Genomic DNA, 21093 nt, shown 5'->3' on the forward strand with positions numbered 1-21093 from the left:
CCTTAGATTATCGTATACGCGCAATCGCGCACGAATTAGCATGAATAATGAACGGTTCGCGCCGCCCCTGTCACGATCATCTCTAATTGCTATATCTAATTAAACAGAATATCAACATAATTGCAGACGGCGGCCGCGGCGCGACGAACCGACCGGCAAATTAGACGCATCGCTCGCGTTTCAATAATAAACTTTAATGAGAACAAACCGCTAATAAAGACAATGTTCTTGGATCGTACAATGTAAGCTTTGTATTTTTTTATGAAGTAATTCAACATTATAGTAATCGGTTAATGTGATGGCTTACTATAAGAAATACGAAAAAAAATGAATGACATAATGAGATCAAGATCACTAAAGAAAATTGATAGGGATAATTGAATACTTTATAAAAAGGAGTAAATGTACAGAAAATGAGCTAACTAAACATTCAATATACTTTTATTTAAAGATGAAAAATTTCTTTGATAAATTATAAGAATTTGACGATAGTAAAACAACGCATAATAAAGAATAAATCATTTACTTTTCATTTGTGTTGTGTTAACGTAAGGCTTGTAATCACTTGGAATCATTTATGTAATTTAAAATATTTACAATGTGTCAAACACGTTATATGATAAATGGATTCCTCAATAATTCTTATATAAGTACGTTATTATAAAAAAGTATACGCATATACATTTAAATATGTTTTACATGATGTTCTATAAGGCCAATAGTTACAACTAAAATACTAACAAACTCTCAAGGACCATGTAATTTACTTAAAACCGACTCAATATCAATATTTTGGATATTCGTTGTATTTAAAAGATATTGAGTATCTCTTTTTGTTTTCTTTATGCAATTTATCGATTCCTCTGACGATCCGCTTTGTAATCGTTTCCTCTTTTTTAAATCAGTTTTCTCAACATATTCCACTTTTTCCACTTCTAGTGATATTTCAGTAATATTGTTACGTTCACATTCAGGTGACTTAGGACTGCCGGGTTTCAACGGCGTGTCCAAACTAGTCAACGTAGAATCAAAAATATCATACATTTGCGCTTTATGATCTTTCAATGGTGTATATAATTTGTCAAAATTCGATATCGACGATACAGCCATTTCAGTCTCTTTGTAACTGTAATTAACCATTTCTTGGGGATCTTGGTCTAACAACACGTTAAAAGTTGTCGCTCTCAATCTAATCGTAACACCGTCGTCTACACAAATCTCCATTGAATAGTTATCTTTCAATTTTGATTCTTGACCTGATATTTTATCATTAGCGTTATATTCGTAATGAATATAGTTGACGGTATCTTCATTACATTCGTGTATAGAAAGTTCTATTTCTTCATCATCATCATCATCTACTTTTAGACTATAAGAATCTCCGCTACCAGTAATATTTTCAGCAACCTGTATTTTAATTTCATTACTTTCAGTTGGTACTTCTGTATCTCGTTTAGAACATGGTGAATCTAATAGATCTCGTTCTATTATTTTAGCAGTTTCAACATCGAAACCTCTTTTGATTAAATCGTAATGCAAACTACCTTCACTTTTAGGTTCGGATTTATCTGTAGTGCATGTTTCGATGTATTCTTTAATTTTAGATATGTCATCAGTATCAGTAAGTGATACGGAATCAGTTTTGTGTTGTGTTAATGTCTCGTCTTGAGATCCATCGTCCGACCATGTTAAAGGTTTTTGTTCGATGTCGGATTCTCTAGAAGGAGCACGAACTTGTTGTGTCTTGTTTTGCTTTGGTTTAGCAGTTTCAGGTGACGTATGGTTGGAACTTTCAGAGTTGAATATTTTTGTACAATGAAGTTTTCTAGGCGTTGAAGATTTTCTACGTGATTTTGTAGGGATCGATGCGGATGCAGGAGTTAAGTTTTCATTTCTCTCCTTGCTGTTGGGCTTTTTCTGTTTGTTTGAAGATTCTGATGTTTTTCTAGTTTTACCTCCTAATACTTCTTTGATCGGTGTAGTTCTTCTCGGTTTTATTTTCATAAATGTTTTTGGAGTTTCTCTTTTTATGGGTGATTTAATTTTCTTTACGGGTTTCTTACTTTTATTTGTATCTTTTCTTTTATCTTTAACTGTAGCGTCTTTGGAACTTTTAGTAGTAGTGCGATCATCTAAAGTGTTTTCGACTGTACTATTGATTACACAACTCTGTTCAGAACTTTCTAATGGGGTAACTTTAGTAGGTACACTCTCTTTGTAAGATACATTCTTTCTACATTGTCTCACAGGTCTCCCAGATTTACTTTCTTTGTGTTTCTCAATATCTCCTTCAGGTTGTTTAGTTGATGTAATATCAGTATTGGATTGTATCTTTTCTTCTTGTCTTAGGGGACTTTCTGGCACATCCGTGCAAATAATAAAATCTTGATCATCGGGTTTGTAATATGATCCACCACTAGAATAATCAGTCTGTCTAGAAGAATAACAACATGATGGTGTAGAATTCTTTTCATTAGAATCACGGAGAAATCTCGGTGTAGGTATACTCATGATTTTCACTTCTGACATTGGTTCATCAGGTAAATCTGTACCTAAAAATTTTGGTGTATCCATTTGGATATCATATAAAACTTGTTTATACGGAGTTTCTAATAAATCTGATATATTTAGTTTGGCACCAATCACATTTTGCAAAGCTATTCTTTCACTTTCGGGGGTTTCCGTTCGGTCTACACTACCATAAAAATTGTTTACGTTTCTATCTTCTACGGGCTTTATATCTTCTACAATCTTTTTATCTTCTGTCATATTCTTACTTTCTACTTGCTTATCTTCCACAGTATTTTTTTCCTCTTTAATCTTTTTCTCTTCTACTATACTTTTATCACATCTAATATTAACATTTGCCTTAACAACTAGAGGGGATTGTTCACTTTTATTAACATCTTTATCTATATTATCGTTAGAATCTGATTTGTCTTTCTTCTTTTTTTCTTTACTCGTATCCTTATTTGCTCTTTTTTTCGTAATTTCATTTTCATCTGAATTTTTCTTCTTAATGGCCTTTTCTTTAGTTTTATATTTTGACTTTTGTGTAGATTTAACAGGTGTGTTAATTCCACATACTGCAGCAGCTCGAATATCAGCATCCCAATTCTTTTTCGTTATAACTTTGTTTTCTTTTGCTGCGTTAGATTTTAATTTTGGACATTCCGTATTTTCTATATTTATAATATCTTCCTGGACAACATCAACTTGGACCTGGGATTCTTTACATGGTACTTGAACTATTTCATTATCTTCTGTGTGATCAGGGTCTTCTGGACTTTGTTCGTTAATAGTTTCAGTCAATATTCTTCTTGGTGTTGTGAAATCCAAAACTCTAACATGTGAATTTCTACGAGGAGTTGATGATGATTTTCTATGGGGAAATACACCTTGTGGTGTAGTTGCTTTCGGTAATGTTGAAGTAGTTGTGGTACTAATTGGATTTTCCCTAGACTTCAAGATATGTTCTGTAGATTCCACTGTTTTGATAAGACTTTGTTCAGTTTGAATATCTTGTTCACCGCTTGGTATATTTGATGAATTCACTGGCGGTTCAATAACTGGGGATGTGACGTCAATTAAAAGTGGTTTGAGTAAATCTTGAGAAGCACTAGAAGTAACTGTTAGCGGTTTAGGATCCACAGATATTGGAGCTAGTGTTGCTGAATCTGTTGAACTTGGTGGTGTCCCTGAAACTATAATTAAAATTTCATATCAATTTAAATTTATGTATTTGACATAACTAGGCTTAAAATGTAACCTACCTGTTGCAGGAACAAGAATTATTGTTGGCATTGCCATTATTTCATCTGATGTATATTTAAGTTTTGCCAAACATTGTGATTTTACATTATTTTTGTAAGCTGGCGTTCCGTTAATTAATATAGTTGGCATTTGAAACGGCGTTGACGTTGCGTTACTTAAAACCGGTGGCATTTTCTGTTTACCACTCAAACTTTCATACGATTTATCCACTATAACATCTGATAAGATTTTTATTTTATTTTCTTCTCGTTTTCTGGCATTCACTTTTTTACTTTGGGTTATTTTTGGAGAGCAAGTAGTTATCAAAGGAAACCCTTGGGCGTTTTTACTGCTGTCGACTGTCAGTACTAAATGACCTTTGGACATTAACTCCTCCTTTGTCAAACTTCCAATATTTACATATGTGTTACTAGCATTTCTTATTAAAGGCGCCCTAAAAATATTATAACATAATAGACAAATGTACAATATTATTACCATTTTTCAAATTGAAAACATCAAAAACTTAATAATGGCATAATTTTATTATTGTTATTAAGACATATGGACATTTTAAATTCATTATAAAGATAGCTGTCTATACTTACTGCGCGTTGTTATCACTAGGTATATTGGATTTATAAGATACTTGAACTGAGCCATTACCTGGAAGGAAAAAAATTACAATCAAATGTCATAATATAACTATATTATACTAGCTTTCGCGTGCGACTCCGTACGTGCGTGATTAAAAAATATAGTAAATAGCTGTTCTACCAGGCTAACCTTTACATCTATGCCAAATTTCATTAGGATCGGTTCCGCAGACTTTAAATTCTAACAAACATCCAAAGTTTTGTATTTATACTATTAGTAAAAAGAAAGATAACTTACTATATATACCAGTTGCAAAGTCCTGGAATGTCCCAGCTGTTGATAATCTTTGGTTTTCATTTGTGACATTGTTTGTAACTGGATATGAGGTTTGTTCAGTTCCAGTTTTACATACATAATCCAATATATTGTTGAATTCTTCTATTTTTTGTACTGATTCAGACTTAATGCATTTCGCCTGGAATCAAGAAAAAGCAAAGAAATAAAATAAAAATTCTTGCAAAAAATCTTTTCATTCTTCAAATTCTGAAAAAATTTTGTACAATTGATGAAATTTAAATATCTCATTTTTATAGAAAAATGCAAAATTTAGTATAACAGACAGCTAAAATACTTGCCAAATCTACATTATTTGATCCTTGTTGATTGCTTGTATCATTTTTCACTTCGGTCAATAAAGTTGTATTCACATTAGCGGGTGATACTGGACATATTTTACTTTCACAATCAATATTAAGATGAGAGTTTTTTGTTTCTGTATCAAATGGTTTAATCGATTTTTTCTTAATGGTTGAATTTCCTGCAAAACAAATAACAGTTTTAGGGCTGCCACACAGACAATTTAGCTAATTCCTACTGCTTAGTAACCAATATCTCCTGTATGTACATATTATCTCCTTTACATCTTAAAAATAATTCGCATTGTTTAAATCAATGTAAGTATAATTGATTCTCCTGTTATCAGGAATTACCAAAACATATTGTAACTAGAACATTTTCACAATTAAAAACCATGTAATGATAATGTCCAAAAACGCTAAGCCATGATGATTACGCAAGCAGACATGCTATAAACTATAAAATATTTTCAAATTGGTTAAAGGAAATGTGTAATAAATCATCAAATATGTGGTTAGTATATGGCATAGTACAGCTAGTATAATGATTACATATTTACAAATGCCCTTTTATTTCATTAATGCAATATCAAAATTAAATTGTATAACATGATACATCCTAATTTTATTTTGATAAAAAGGTCAGATTATATAAATTACATACAAGAATGTGATAGCAAAATTAATCACATAAATAATAGTCATTCTTAATTATCAGTATACTTATATGGATTTTGAACACAAAAGAAAAATGTACTAGAACCACAATAATTATATAAAAGAAATTACTATCTATTTCTTGTTTATGGCTCTCCCTCAGCGGATTAGACCAATGTTAGTGTTTATGGTTATTGTATTATAATTTGGGAGAGACTGGCAACAATAATGTTTGAACAGATATCTCTGCCAAACCCTTTGTAATATGAGTTATGTATATACCTGGAAGATCTTCCAAAGAAGTAGTCTCCACAGAACTATCCAATGTTGAATTTTCTATTTGGCTTGTTGACTGGGGATTTGGTTGCACTGGGTTACTCGGAGGCACTATATTTACATTCTTTGTAAAACTGAAATAATATCCCAAAACATTTTTAAATATTTTTAATATTCAGCTAAATACTCAAAATCATTTATAAAGATATGATTAAAAGCTAATATAAATTACAATTACTTTTTAAAAATAACATAAAATATTAATATACCTCAATTTTTCAGTAGTTTGCTCCTGTTCATATAACTTGTTTATATCAACATTTTGAATGAGAAATTTCACCATTTCCAATAAATTGTAACATTGTAGCAATTTCTTTCTTAGTGCAAAAGGCTTACATGTCTCCACTGTAAACAACATTTAGCTTGTTAATGAAATTCATCATAAATTACATTACATCTATTTCTATTCAAGTATTTTTGGTAAAATAAAATGATATAGATATGTCTCAAATGTACACTGTAATAACATAAACCGGTTTAGCTGATTTGTAAGATAAATATGTATTTCCATTACAGTGATGAGTGATGATTTGATCAAATTTAAGGCAATAATGGATTCATTGAAATATATCACAGCATAATATTGTTATATTCCTTATTCCATAGCCTTGAAATTTGATTGACGTCCATGAGACGATGAACCGTTGCAGGTGGCATATTTTAAGAATTTCCAGTCTGTTATCATTACTTTAAAAGTCAAACTAGATTATAATTTAATTACATAATTATTCCATTTATTTTGGTTAACATACCGTAAATTTTAACAGCTCGATACTCCGCCAGAATATGTTTAAGAGATGTCATTAATATCCTGTCATACTCATTTCTAAGAGCGTCTAAATAGGGACTAGCTTGGAGAAATTCATCGTAAGCAGTCATAAGCTGTTCCTCTGCAAGATAACCTGCAGGAATGAGAATCAATCATTGATAAATTACTTGAATTTTAGTAAATATAATGTATAATCTAACTCCCGCCAAATAACAAAAAACGTACCCAGAACAAGCTTCGCTAAATCCTGTGATGGGAACGGTGGAATCGCCATTGTAATTCTTACTTATAATTAAAATCAACTATCAAAATAGTCTACAACATTCACATGCATAACAAGCTAAAATATACCCTTTTTAAAATCTTAAATAAACAGTAAACAGTTATAACCCGACATAAGAACAACGAACTATATTTGACAACTAATCCAGTGTTGCCAATGTCACTTCCGCGCCGTACTTCATTTGGGTGGCGCGTGAACCTGCATTCACTACCAGACGAGGTTTTTTTTTCATAAAGTAGGCTAATAATCAACTCTAACAGTAGCATGAATACGTACAAAATTATATTATGAATCATAAATAAACAGTGAATAATTTAAATAATAAGTAAATAATTGCAATTTTCTTGTAAATGATTTCTCTTGTGCCTTTCTTCCATAATGAATGCCCTAATGCCTTGTTAATAATTTTACAAAAGTTAATAGATGTATAAATATTTAAATATGTTATAGATTTATACCAGGTTTAATTAAGCAATTAATTAAAAAAATTGTAAAATGTTAATAAGTACGTTGACTTTAAAAGTTACCATTTGATATTATTTGTCAATTATTTATACTCATTGATTAATCCATTCATCATTCATCTCGTTCACTCTTATTCTTCTTATTTTAATGGCGGTTATGGTGATGAAATCTGTGTTTTACATTGAATTTTATTTAAATTAAGTCGTACTGATAGAAACATTGTTCAAAGATTTTATACATTTGTTTTTACTGTACCTCAACTTTTAAGAAATATCTGAAATATTAATATAATGAGTACTGCCGCTTCAACTCCGCTTTTTGCTTGTTCTCGTTGTTTCTCAAGACATCCTTTTGAAGAATTATCTCCAGGAGAGCAGCTTTGTAAGGTATCGTAGTGGACTTATGACATGACAACTTCTGTTAGCACTTTTCCTTATTTACGTGACTCATATTTACTGTAAATTGTATATTTACATTGTCCTGTTATTTGACGTCATATGACGCAGACATATCTTGATTTTTCAGGAATGTCGCGGTTTATTCCCTGTTGTCAAATGTACCTATTGCCGTTCCGAATTTCAACAAACAAGGTCAGTACCATTTTCTTAAGGAAAAGTAAAAGTCATTCACAATTTGCTGGCATTACCTAAAGCACAAACATAGATTTATACCACGTATTGTACGTTCAATAACATACTTTTTGTTTATAAATAACCTATTTTTGTTAATTTCTGGCACCGATATCACGACGAACTATTAAAACATAATTGGCATCATACAATACATTTCCTTTGTGATGAGTAATAAGATAATTTTACAAAGTTTTTTATAAACTAGGCTAACTGTGAATTATTGTATATCATAATGTCATATGTGGCTTTATGCCCTTGTTTCTTTAACATGTTAAGTTTTGTAACACCCAACTTTCTACTAACACCATATTGTGAATTGCAAAATGTGATTGACATTATTTTAATTAGTACTGTTTTAAATTGCTGCATTTAAAACAATGAACACCATAATTAGTGTCTTTTATGTATTTCTATCTGCATGTTAATACATAATTACATTATTCACTTAATTTAATGTTTATCCTAACTAAAATGTTCTGTACACATCGTATAAATATTCTTTCTCCGTCAATAACTAACATCTCAATGATTTTCAATACTATTCCATTACATTTACATAATCCTTTCAAATTATTTAATGTGATTACTGACCTCTTTTAATGGACAGGCTATAACATTTTGTGCTTGTTTGATTTGCACTATTTTGTATAATGGGAACAGTTGGCAGTTGGATATGTTTCAAATCAATAATATAGATAAACTGTCAGTGAAATCAACAGGTGCATTTAAGTTGGCACAAAACAAAATAAATCAAAAACAACAACCTGTCCATTTAATAGATATCAGTGGTTTAGAGACAATGCCATGACTACTTATGTAGTATTAATGTATAAAACATCGGATAAACAAGTAAACAGTTATAGAGTTAATATCTTTGGTTGGATCTTATTATCATTGTTGTTTCTATCATTCAGACATTCAATTCATTATACAAAAACCATTGAAACTCATAATGATAACTAAATAATGAACATTTATAGAACTAAAATGATAACAGACAAAAATGACAAAAAACATAATAATCTATTATGAATGTTACAAATCAAAAGTTTTGTAATAACATGGCATAATCTTATTGTCTTATTATCTATTCAACTTATCATAAACCTTTTATTACAGTAAATCAAACACATCATCTATTTGTAAGAAATGTGAGGCAAATGTCAAATTATACGGAAAACCTACAGCATGTGAATATTGTAATACTATAGCTGCATTTATTGGTAAGTTTATTTTAAATTAAAAAAATGCTTATCTATTTTCCGGTAAAGTTATCAGTTTAATTTATCCAGCCTCTAAGTATGACAAATCAATGTAATATGCAAGTAATATGGTTACTACTGCATTAATATTGTAAGTTAATCATTAATCAGGCAATTTACAAGGCAATTTGCCTGAAAGGAACATCCTTTTTTGTGTGTCCCATCCTTTGTTGACTAAAGTTAGGCAATGTGTCTGAATGTGTTAAAGGAGAGGTTATTGCTCTATCTTGAATTCAGATGTCTCTACCTTGTAGGCAACCTTACATTGTAAAAAAATCATTTGATTGTCTTTGCTTTGCTAAAGGGAAAAAAAATATTTGTACAAGTTAGTCAATATAAATGTTAAAGAAACATTGATGTACATTTACTGTATTCATATTTTTCAGGTAATAAATGCCAACGGTGTGCTAATTCGGAACGAAAGTACGGGGCGGCTGTAACTTGCGAGCAATGCAAGCAGAGGTGCGCCTTTGATCGACACGATGATAGCAAAAAGGTATTTTGAATATTTTGATTGAATAATAAAAAATGAAATGTCATAATTTAGTAGATGTCTTTTATTTCTACAAAAGTAATTATCACAGCAAAATACTGAACATGTTGCAGGTGGACGGCAAGCTGCTGTGCTGGTTATGCACACAGTCACTTAAAAGGGCCTTGGCCAGGACCAAGCAGCATCTCTCCGTTGACAAACACAAGCATCGTGGGCACAAGTCAGTTGACATTTTATTATGTCTTAATGCATGTATCATTCATTCATTCTCTAACACACACACACACTTTTTTCTCTCTATTCCAGATGTTTAAGAATTGTCTTGTTAAATTGTGCTTTTAGTTGATTTTAAAAATGGTTAAGTGTGTTTGCAACCAACAGGTTAAGCAGTCACAAAGATAAGCGCAAATCGGACATGATGAAATCTAAAAACTCCGGAGACTCGCTGAATGAATCTCAGCCATCGGAGAAGAAGTCCAAATTAAATCCCTTGCAAGGTTAGTCTAAGAGTGGACGCACACCTTTGACTAAAATATCGCACAACTGTTGTGCGCCTGTAAGTTATAGAAATCAAAGCGAGATTAAACAGTTGTGTAATAGTTTGGCTTCAGATGTGCACTTTAATATTTAATAAGAAAAATTTTAAAAATAACCTTTTATTTCATTTTTTTAATATGTAAATATTCTTTATTAATCACTTTTTATAGGCTTTTAAATAACTATTCTTAAGTGAGTATGAGTTAAAACGGAATGTTTGTAGGTGAGCTGGACCCGAACAGCTCAGACCACGTGGTGGCGATGACGCAGCTGAAGGAGACCATCGCCAGCCTGCAGAAGAAGGTGCAGCAGAAGGAGATGGAATTGCTCTCTAAAGACAAACTGGTAAATATTAACAACCAGCTAGATTTTGTACAGCCAATAGAATCTGCCATAATAGCTTTTGATTCAAATGTTTTCATGACAAATACAATATTTTTTACAAAATTATATCACCCTTCGCAATAATAGTACTTTATTTTTCTGAAAAAAAAAAACATTTAATATACACTCTGAATGTGAGTTTCAAAGTAAAATTGAATTAAAAATGGAAACATATTAAATATACTTGTGATTGATTTTTTAATGTTTTATTTCAGATTACGGAGTTGAAAGCTCAACATCACAACAATACAACGGATCTCCGCAATGAAATGAAGAATAAAGAACGAATGAATGAAACTAAATTCACTCTGATGAACACAAAGATACAAAACTTACTGAAGGAGGTGGCAACACTTAGTAAATCCGCAAAGAAAAATAATAAAAATACAAAATCATTGCTAAGCAACACTGAAAATAGTGGCAGTGGAACTGACAGCCCCAGTACTAATTAGAAGAAATACGATTTTTTTTTTCGTTTCTCAAACAGGTTTATAAACTACCACATTATTTATATTAGTAAGCAATTGTTATCCTTATTTGTACGTATTAGGGATGCACGATTTTTTTTTTAAATTTCTAGTAGATTAATCAACAACTACGAAAAATCAGTTTTTCTTTTTAATGTTTGAATTAAAATAATCCAATTCTTGAAAATAATGTAGTAGCCCACCGATTTAACATATTAAAGTACTGGGGTATGTTATGTTATCCACAATTTTTGTTATATCGAATGAAAAAGAACTAATTGAGAGCGATCTTCTTTTTTAATACGTTAAAAAATAATTTAAGCACCAGTAAAATCCATTACTGCAATAAAATCAAGGAAACATGCAAAATTTAATTTATCTACAAAATATAAGCAAGAGAATATAGAAAATTCTAAATAAAATGTTTCGTGTGTTGAGGAAGTACAGTTTTACAATCAAATGGTAAATCGTAAGAAAAATCTAAAAACCGTAATTTAATTATAATGTTCATAAAATCAAATCTAATTAATAATATTGTACAAATCGGAGATTTAGCAAATAAGTTTTGGGTAAAGTGACAATTGTATTTTTTTTTATTAAATATATTTATATGTATGTGTAATAGTACCGTGCATTCCATATATATTTATAGTAATACAGAATGTATGTAAAATAGAATAGATTATATATGACATAATAAAATATAAAAAAATCGAACTTTATGTTCAACCTAAAAATGTAGATTACAAATTGTTTTGACTGAATTCTTATGTCAATTTTGAATTAACAATATTCGGTGTATAAGTTATATTATCTGTGGTTAGTACTTATGTTAAAAAAAAAGTTTCTAAGCCAAATCGTTTGAGAAACTATCCTTTTATATTCAAACAATGGAAAAATTTTCCTCTTATTTTTTTATTCTACAAATGGTTTCATTTGTAGACTTTTATAAACTTAATCATAAGTAGGTTCCAATTTGACATTTTTTTTTGTTTATTTTTAAGAGTAATTAGCGTTAAGATGAATAATTTATTCATTAGAATGAAGCAATAGTTATTTAAGACAACAAATGCGGGTTGACGGTATTAGATCAAAAAAATTCAATAATCATTTTTGAGATTATATTTTTTTTTGCTCTAAGCATAAAGTGAAACAATAACATGGTTTTTATTTAATTTGGCCAGTGAGATAGAATAATGTGAACGAAACGATTATTCTAAGATTTTTTAATTAAATGTAAACAAAGGCCTAAATTATGGCTATAGGGAATTTATCCCCTTCGACCAGCACATTATTAATTGTTAAAATTAATTATTTAATTACTAATATAGTAGTTTGTATCTTCCTTACTTTTTGCAAGTTTTGTTTTATTGGCAACACTGAAGCAACGGTGGCGACATCTCATTTTTTTCAATTTTGTTCTACATTTTTAAATGATGTTACCATATAATTAAATTTACATTTGTTTACATGTTTTGTCTCGTATCTGGTCGCAGTAATTGTGATTTTTTTTTATTTTGTAATAACGCAAATGCTGTAAGCCATATTGATGAAGCATTGTTATGAATGCGAAGTCTTGTACGCGGTAATTGTTAGCATATCAATGTGATTTCGTTTTAGTGTAGTATTGTGTCCCAAAATAAGTAAATTTATTGAAATTATGTATTGTTTTAATGAATATTTCAGGTCAACATGTACAAGAAATCAATGAATGAACAAATGTAGAAATGTGTTTTAGTGGTTTTATTTTTTCAAACACTTATTACCTTTGATAATTTTAAATGCTAATGATAATGGACTGAGTTTGCAGTCTTTTTTCAGTTTAATAAGCTGTCAGGTTAATATACTTTAGAAAAATAAAACTTTCGAGTTCAACTCTGAACAACAGTCAATTTTAAAATAAATATTTTTTTACTAAGAAATCTTAGTATATGGTTCACAGCAAATGTAGGGGTCGAACTTACGAACACGTATTCGGATGCCTGCTTTATAACTATTGTGTTATTGGCGCTATGATATAGTATATATTATTGATATAAAACAAAGTGGAGTACACATGGGATAAGCTTCATCCCCGAGGTGTCCGGTTACCGAGGGATACGTAGCTTTTTGTTATTTATATAGTTCGTATGTTTTCTAATACCACGCGGACGAAGTCGCGGGTAACAGCTAGTAGTCTATAGTTTTATAGACATAGCATATATTTTCTATTGTTTTCTGAAGTGTATATTTGATTGAAGTTGTAGTTTACTTCGGACATCATTAACCATACGATATCGTTACGCTAATGAAGAGTGTATTCTATCATACAGAGTATGTCAATGTCGTATAAAGCACGCTTTATCAGGCCAATGGTTACGAATGACACGACTGCAGTTTCCACGAAAAACGACTTGTTAAACATGGTTTGTATTTCCGTCATATCTGATCAAATGCGATAATGTTTACGAAAAACTTGATAGGTGACCAGGCAGTTGGTTCCTCTCCCCCTCGCAACGCCTATTATGAGTAATGTGGATATATTTTGATTCATACATTGCGGTTAAAAGTTACTTGGTAGCAATATTCTCTTTGTTTTATTAGACACGTGTGGGAATTTTAAAAAAGGAATATAATGTATCATCTGTTGTGGTTTATAGACCCGTCAAAGTAATATTTTATCATTGAAAGACTATAACACTTTCTCGAGAATGGTTTATGTGTGCATAAAGTTGTTTCCAAAAAGTAAATAGGGCCAATGTATCCAATAATAATAATAATAATAATCATTTATCATCACCCCAATATAATTCATACAGGATTCCGTTTGATTCATCCGATGGATACGAATAGTCAAAAGTAATATTTTTTTTATTTATTTATGATGAGGTACACGGTATTAAAAAATACATCCTACCAAAATATAGTGAATAGTTTGACTGTTATATATGTAGATATAAAAAAGGTAATAGGATAGATAAATTAAACACAGGAGACACCTCTGTGGTTATTTCATTTATCTTTTAATGTAACTATAATTATATTTCAGGGAAGACTAGGAAATAGGTAGTTGTCATTAGAGATAATTTAATAAACCATGAAACGCATATAAGTAACTGTTACCTTAGTGTTTTACGTTTTCACAAAAACTCGTTAGACGATGCCAAAATAAGAGCTCTTAGTTCTAGATATTATAATTATTATTCTAAATTATGAAGAATCTTAATGTATATATTAGTATAGGAAATATGAAAAAAAAAATATTTCAAAAGTAATACAATCTACACTGTCCTATCATACATTATCTCTTACTTCTCAAATCACTTTCCGAAAGTACCAACACCCTCACACTAGACCAAGTCTGTGTGGTGAGAGTTTTATACTGTAGAAGAGAGTATAATTTATGTGCTTTTATTTTTCTTTTGTAATCATTTAAAATTTAAGACAAAATCATCGTGCTCCCCTATTTGCAGTGAATAATTTATCGTCAATGTTCAATGAACTGAATAATTGCGATGTCGCGCTGCACATTCGCTGTTGGTATACATGACGTTGATTTGATAAAACAAAACGAGAAAAACATGTTTTGAAGATACAAGCATTTTACTCTAAGCACGTTCGAGGCGTTAAAGCGATTCTTCATGCTGTCTATCTTCCGTCTGTTCGTACTGATGGTATTTACAATCAATCATGAGTGTTACATTTACTTGGAAAATGTACACAATACCCTGACGCATGCCTTATTCATAATCCATTAAATATTGATAAAACTGAAAAAAAAAAGAAAAACCAAACGTGTAAAACTAAACTTGTTGAAATCATGTTTTTAAATTCAATTAAAAATGTTCTTATAACTCGTACGTATTTAAAACAAAAATATGAAACGGTATATTTTTGTAAAGCAAACATTGTTAGGAAGTTCGGCGAAATTATTAATATTGGCCGCCCTAAGCTTAGGTGTAATATAACACACGTCCAATACCAACAGCTATAAAAATACGATTTAGTTGTTTAGTTTATTATTGCTTCAAAAAATTTAAAATATTAACTCCTACATATTTACGAACTGTTTATCGGATAAGGTAAATAGTATTTTAGCAATGCTAAATATTTTTTATGTGGATTTTTTAAAACATTTCTTTTAACTTGTATTCATTCATTGTGCATTTTAACAAGTATCCTGAATTATCGAAGCGTTTTTTGTTATTTACCTTGTAAAGATACGTAATATAAAAATCACTGACAGATACTCAAATAAAGGCAAATTAATGCGCCGTAAAATGAAAGATTCTATATCTCTCATTAGCTAACAAATAATCAGGGTTCACTGCCATGATCAGCTTAAAAACCATCATTATCTTCGTGCCCTTTCCCCTACGCAGAGTCGGCATAGTATGTACTCTTCTAGTTCCCTACATCTCTATAATTTGCCATATATATCAATTCACTGCCTTCTTAGGTAACGCTTATCATCTTTTGTACGATTTGGTCCACATTGTTCGATCTTTGGTCTTTAAAGCTAAAGCCTTTATAGCCACACAAGTTCAACCTCACTAATTTAAAAATATAGTATAGACATCACGTTTTACCATATTGCCAAAATATTTTGAGTTTCCCTATGATGTTTAAAATACGTAAATGGCAAATAATATAATACCTATAGATTTGAGTCATTCTGTACAGGAAATTTAGGTAATACAAAAGCTTGCGGTCTCAAAAACCCTACGTTGTTCTGTAATGCTACCGCATGAAACGGAATGAATTTGAATAGAAATTGTTTTTCAACTTAACATAGTCATTATTATATCGTGAGTAATAACAAAATGTCTCCAAAAGCTTATCAATTTATATATAAACCGTAACTTAACAGTGGTCACCGTAGGTGTACTATTTAGTTACTCGTACGCGTTCGAACTGCACACTTCAAACATGCATTCGAAAATAATATTTATTTTCGCATTATGTGGATTCGTTCATTCAAAATGTAAGATAGTAAAATAAATTAAAGTATTTTATTTGTAACAATTTCTATAATTTTATTGACTTAAATGAATTGTGTGTTTTTATTTGTTTTATTATAATTTCAGTGATAAATCTATCCTGCAATCAAATTCGCGATATTGTCGATGGTCATAACGCTCGCAGGCAACAGCTGGCGCAAGGAGTGGTGCCCGGACATCCCGCGGCCTCGGATATGAAGTATATGGTTAGTAAATATCTTCACTAACTACAAGTAATACATTGTACGACAGTTTTAAACAGTTAACAAAACTATTTTATAACTATACTGTGGTCTTTAACTAATAACAAAACATAGATTTTGATTTTTATTTTTTTCTCATATCTATCCCCATTAGGTAATGCCCCCACGTAAATGGCCAGTAATAACCACTTTTCTACATTTTCAGTATAGAAGTAAATAAATCGCTAATAGAGTTACAGTTTTAGAGTTACATAATGACATTGTTTTACTATTTTACGTAACGTTATGTTTAAAAATTGTATTTGGTTATTTTAGGTTTGGGATGAAGAATTAGCTGCAAAAGCGAGGAAATGGGCTTCAAGGAATGAATTTAATCATAACCCGGACAAAACTATCGGTAACATTGACCAAATTTTAATATAATTAACAAAAAATTCTACTTTTTAAATTATTGATTTACAAAACATATATTAGCAGTTGATTATAATCCTTTGAATATTAAATCCATTATAAATTTATATTTTCTTTTCAGGTTCCGGTAGATTCAAAACAGGTGAAAATCTTTACTCCTTCGGCAGTACCTCTCCTGGTGCCAAAATAAATATAGATAAAAGTCTTAGTGCGTGGTTTGATGAATACAAAGACTACACATACGGTCCGTTGACGAGAAACCTCTTTGATGGTTCATCAGATGTTCAAATTGGTCATTACACGCAGGTAAACTTTGTAACTATACTCGTATTAACTATTCTATGTAATTGAATCTACCTATACCTCGCCTGACACAGACTACAAAATTGCTGGTATACTTGTTTTCAGAATGTTTTTTTTTTATAATTCAGGCACAACAATAACCAGCATAGGATTATTTAACATTATAATTAATGCTAAATTAAAAACCTACATTCTTCAATTCAAATGGAATTTTTATGTAAAGAATGTGATAAAGATTTCAGCTTCAGCTTTTAATAAAGGGCTATGAGATTACAATGTAATATGTAGTAAATATTACTAAAACTTATTGTAGATGGCGTGGGCTGATACTACGTACGTTGGATGCGGATTATCACAATATTGGGAGCGTGGTATGAAAACATTCCTCCTTGTTTGCAATTACGGACCAGGGTGAGTATTTTACATAAAAAATACATACATTTAAAATGAAATATTCCTTCTATATAACAATTTTTAGTATATAATCAAATAACACGTTTTGTTTAGTTGAAGGTTAGGTAAAGAGATTTTGGTAATCGTTTTATAATAGTTTCTTAGATTTACATTATCGTCTTAAATACTTTTTAAACGTTATGTCGATGTTTATTCACAACTTTGAATTTATTAATTATTAAATAATGTCTTTACCACTTTGTTCTATAAAAACCATTAGCCATTTATATGTACTCTAGAGTCACTGTTATTTTGAATTCTGTCGTCATTTAAGAATAAATTTTATTTATTATTAGATTTATTTATATAACCCAATAATATAATTTTAACTCGTTTAATTAGGAAATATGAATTAGGCAAAATCTAAGCATTTATAACTTTGAACATTTTCCTTTCAGAGGTAACATCTTAGGGCAGACGCCGTATACAGAATCTGATGAGGGCGGGAATAGCCTTCAGTGCAGCATTGGTGACTGCAGTGCCCCCTACGGGGACAAATGTTGAGATCGCAACTTATAAAATATTCTGTCACAATTTTTTCCCATTTCAGTAAAATATTTTTTGACGAAAATATTTTTTACTTCTATTAGATCGAAAACTTGTCTAAGACTATAGATAAATGCAAAATTAATTATTGAAATGTATTGATATTAATTGGCAAGCTTTTTGATGACATTTCTGTTTCACTGGGACAAATTTCGACGATATTAATTATACATATAATTAATCTAATGATTGTTTGATATTCGATCGCAAGTGGGGAGTGAATTTATTTTTTTTATTGTACAATTCTTGTAAGTAAAGTGAATGTATTTATGCCAGATTATGGTTTTAAATAAATCAATTTGTATCTCACACTTTTCTTTTTTTTTGAAAACCTGTCTTAGTTCTCCCAGTTTACATTGTTGTTGTAAGGTAAATTTCATATACCCGCTGTAAAATTACTGTATGGTAGTTGAATTTCAAGTAAAGAGTTGAAATTAAAAATAATAATAGTACATAGTACACATTGTTCGTCATAGATGAACATAGAATACCCTTAAATCGGAATTCTAAACGCGTATTGAGTGACAGCCCAAGCCGAGGTCCACACTCGGGGGCCCTTGTGCCTAGGCAATCCATGGAGCGTCCACCGATGCGGTCTAAAAGCTCGGTGGCCTCCCAATCCGGTAATAATAACGAAGTAACGGCCGAGCTGAGGCTACTGAGGGAGCCCTCTAGCCTAGTTACTCATAAAAGAGGTTTAGGCTAAGCGCCATCTGCGCTCGGCCACCTCAAGCCCGGTGAATCTGTAAATGCCCCTTCAAGGCAAACAGTGACAGAAAAAAACTAAACGAAGTATTTAACTCATAACGAAGATAAAATGTTAACCTAGCAGTAATTTGCAAATTTGGTTAACAAAAATTCAAATAAAATCTTAATGTTACGAATCTACGATTTTCATAAGTAACACCAGTCATACTTTTCAAAGTAATTAATACAAGTTAATAATTCTTCATTCTGTGTTGCGGTAAGAGTTGACCTAGTCCAATTTCCGTATGTCACTTCCAGTAATTCTATTGGAAGTTCTACATGTTCAATGATTCATAACATTTCGAACACGGTCAAAACCATTTACAAATTGACATCTGTCATGTCATGATTCAAGTAACGACAATAGGAAGAGGCAATAAGAGAGATTCCACACTAGTTATTTGGCACGTTGCAGTGGAACCTCTCCAATTTTTTTCAATAAGTGAAGTAGAACGAATGCAAATGAAACATGCGCAGGTATTGAAGAGAGCAGAGAGTGAAAAATCCCTTTAAAAAGTAGGATAAGTTACATAAACTGTCCATAGCAGACATTTTTACTTTTCATAATTTTATATGATAAGATGGCAAATGTGGGAACGGCCATCTGTATTCGCCGAAAAAGCGAAGAGACTGCTGGCAATAGACATCAGCAGTTCTAAATGCGTTTTCTACCATTAAACGACGGAGAAGACGCACAAAGATATGATATCTCTCCTTTCGTCATCTTCTACATCGTCAAATCGACTACCTAACCTTTCCTTGAATTATTTAACGCTTTTACAGTAACACGGTTATTGTAAATCCTTTGTTTTGGTATTAGTATTTAGTCATAAGAAATAAATAACAACCTCTGACTATCAGGTATGTTAAGACAGTGAAGAGTTTAGGTGCGGTGACCCTTAGACAAAGAGCGTATGTTGAATTCATACAGCATGAGTCCAGAACCGGTTGCATTCGCTTCCCCTATCGCATAGGATCAGAGATACTATCAGAGTGTTGTATAATATTTGTTGTAAAAGAAATAACTCAAAAACTACTGAGCCGATTTTAAAATTTCTTTCAGCATTAGAAAGCTAAGTAATCAGTCAGTTATGTACATGGGCTGTATTTTTTTGTTTAATTTCACGCCGGCGAAGTCGCGAGCAACAGCTAGTGCATAATAAGTTTTTACTAATGTATCGGCGATGGAAACCTGTGGTAATTATGTCTTATTATGTCACATTTATTTTATACTAGCTTTCGCCAGCGACTCCGTCCTCGTGGAATTAAAAAAAAAACTAAGTAGCCGAGGTGTTGTTCCAGACCATACTCTACATCTGTACCAAATTTCTTCGAGATCCGTTCCGCCGTTTATGCTACAACATCCATCAATCCATCCATCCATCCATCTAAACTTTCGCATTTATAATATTAGTAAGATGTGAACTTCTCTTACAAGATTTTAAGTAGTTGGTTTAATTTTTCCTTTTAATTTGTAATTCTTAAACCATCTCGGTCAAATATAATGATATAGAATAACGAAAAAATTGTTTGCTTTGTTTTTTTTTATTGTTGTTCAAGTATTGAGTATAACCGACAACCCTAATTCATTGCGGTTTTCTTGTATGAATGGCGTCGTGTTTTTGTTAGTTCGTAATTATAAGGAAAAATTTTGAATTTTTCGCTAAAATCAATCGAATAAATATCTCGTTATATCTTTAGCAGTATAAGTATATTTTTATGTAAATTTTGTATATTTATATAATCGTAAAAGCCGACAATGTTAATACTAGGGCCTAAGTTTATCATCATTTTCAGGACTCATCAATTTAGATTAAGATATATCTCAATAGATGTTTTGTAACAATACTTCATGGAAATAAATTATTCATTCATTGATCTTAATTGTTAGTAGCGCAGTAGGTAATAGGAGATAACATAAGCGGTCACATTGTACCGAGTATTTATTTAAAGTGAAAGCGAACAATATCTATGCATATATATCTTCAAGTACCAGGAAACAAGGTGAGTGGTTAATTCGACAAAAACCCGACATGATATGTTCGCTGTTGACCTGTAAAGTATTAAGAATATTCAATAATTGAATGGGTACCGCTTTCACCGGTGTGACAACCCTAAGCCCGAGGCGATGACACGCGTGAGTCATTTCTCCGGCGTCAATTTTATACCTTTCGTCCAAAC

At 31.1% G+C, this 21093-nt stretch overlaps 3 protein-coding genes across 8 annotated transcripts; 2 read left to right on the plus strand and 1 right to left on the minus strand.

Annotated features, from left to right (window-relative positions):
• Positions 1 to 506: 506 nt before the first annotated feature.
• LOC106103723 (uncharacterized threonine-rich GPI-anchored glycoprotein PJ4664.02-like) lies at positions 507 to 7181 on the minus strand. Of its 2 annotated transcripts, none has more exons than XM_013283565.1 (9): positions 6973 to 7181; positions 6731 to 6880; positions 6188 to 6323; positions 5925 to 6052; positions 4986 to 5167; positions 4648 to 4825; positions 4362 to 4419; positions 3774 to 4207; positions 507 to 3698 (listed from the first exon to the last, which is right to left on the minus strand). In XM_013283565.1, exons 1-9 carry the CDS (start codon positions 7019 to 7021, stop codon positions 748 to 750), a joined length of 4266 nt encoding a protein of 1421 aa, XP_013139019.1. In that variant the 5' UTR covers positions 7022 to 7181; the 3' UTR covers positions 507 to 747. The 2 variants fall into 2 exon arrangements, with proteins under 2 accessions (XP_013139019.1, XP_013139018.1); XM_013283564.1 differs by having other exon boundaries at positions 507 to 3704.
• A 446-nt stretch (positions 7182 to 7627) lies between these two features.
• On the plus strand, positions 7628 to 13003 carry LOC106103778 (protein FAM76A). Of its 5 annotated transcripts, none has more exons than XM_013283653.1 (8): positions 7628 to 7881; positions 8021 to 8085; positions 9247 to 9350; positions 9776 to 9885; positions 9984 to 10102; positions 10264 to 10379; positions 10643 to 10764; positions 11019 to 13003. In XM_013283653.1, exons 1-8 carry the CDS (start codon positions 7786 to 7788, stop codon positions 11253 to 11255), a joined length of 969 nt encoding a protein of 322 aa, XP_013139107.1. In that variant the 5' UTR covers positions 7628 to 7785; the 3' UTR covers positions 11256 to 13003. The 5 variants fall into 5 exon arrangements, with proteins under 5 accessions (XP_013139107.1, XP_013139108.1, XP_013139109.1 ...); XM_013283654.1 differs by having other exon boundaries at positions 7629 to 7881; positions 10270 to 10379; XM_013283655.1 differs by having other exon boundaries at positions 7629 to 7881; positions 9993 to 10102.
• A 3142-nt stretch (positions 13004 to 16145) lies between these two features.
• Positions 16146 to 18433, plus strand: LOC106103591 (venom allergen 5-like). The gene is made up of 6 exons (XM_013283373.1): positions 16146 to 16233; positions 16337 to 16455; positions 16768 to 16849; positions 16985 to 17169; positions 17480 to 17577; positions 18018 to 18433. The coding sequence occupies exons 1-6, from the start codon at positions 16179 to 16181 to the stop codon at positions 18121 to 18123; spliced, it is 645 nt and encodes a 214-aa protein (XP_013138827.1). The 5' UTR covers positions 16146 to 16178; the 3' UTR covers positions 18124 to 18433.
• Positions 18434 to 21093: the final 2660 nt, after the last annotated feature.

Source organism: Papilio polytes, unplaced genomic scaffold (genome assembly GCF_000836215.1).
Source record: "Papilio polytes unplaced genomic scaffold, Ppol_1.0 DF823731.1, whole genome shotgun sequence".
In the NCBI taxonomy this organism is placed as follows: Eukaryota; Metazoa; Arthropoda; class Insecta; order Lepidoptera; family Papilionidae; genus Papilio; species Papilio polytes.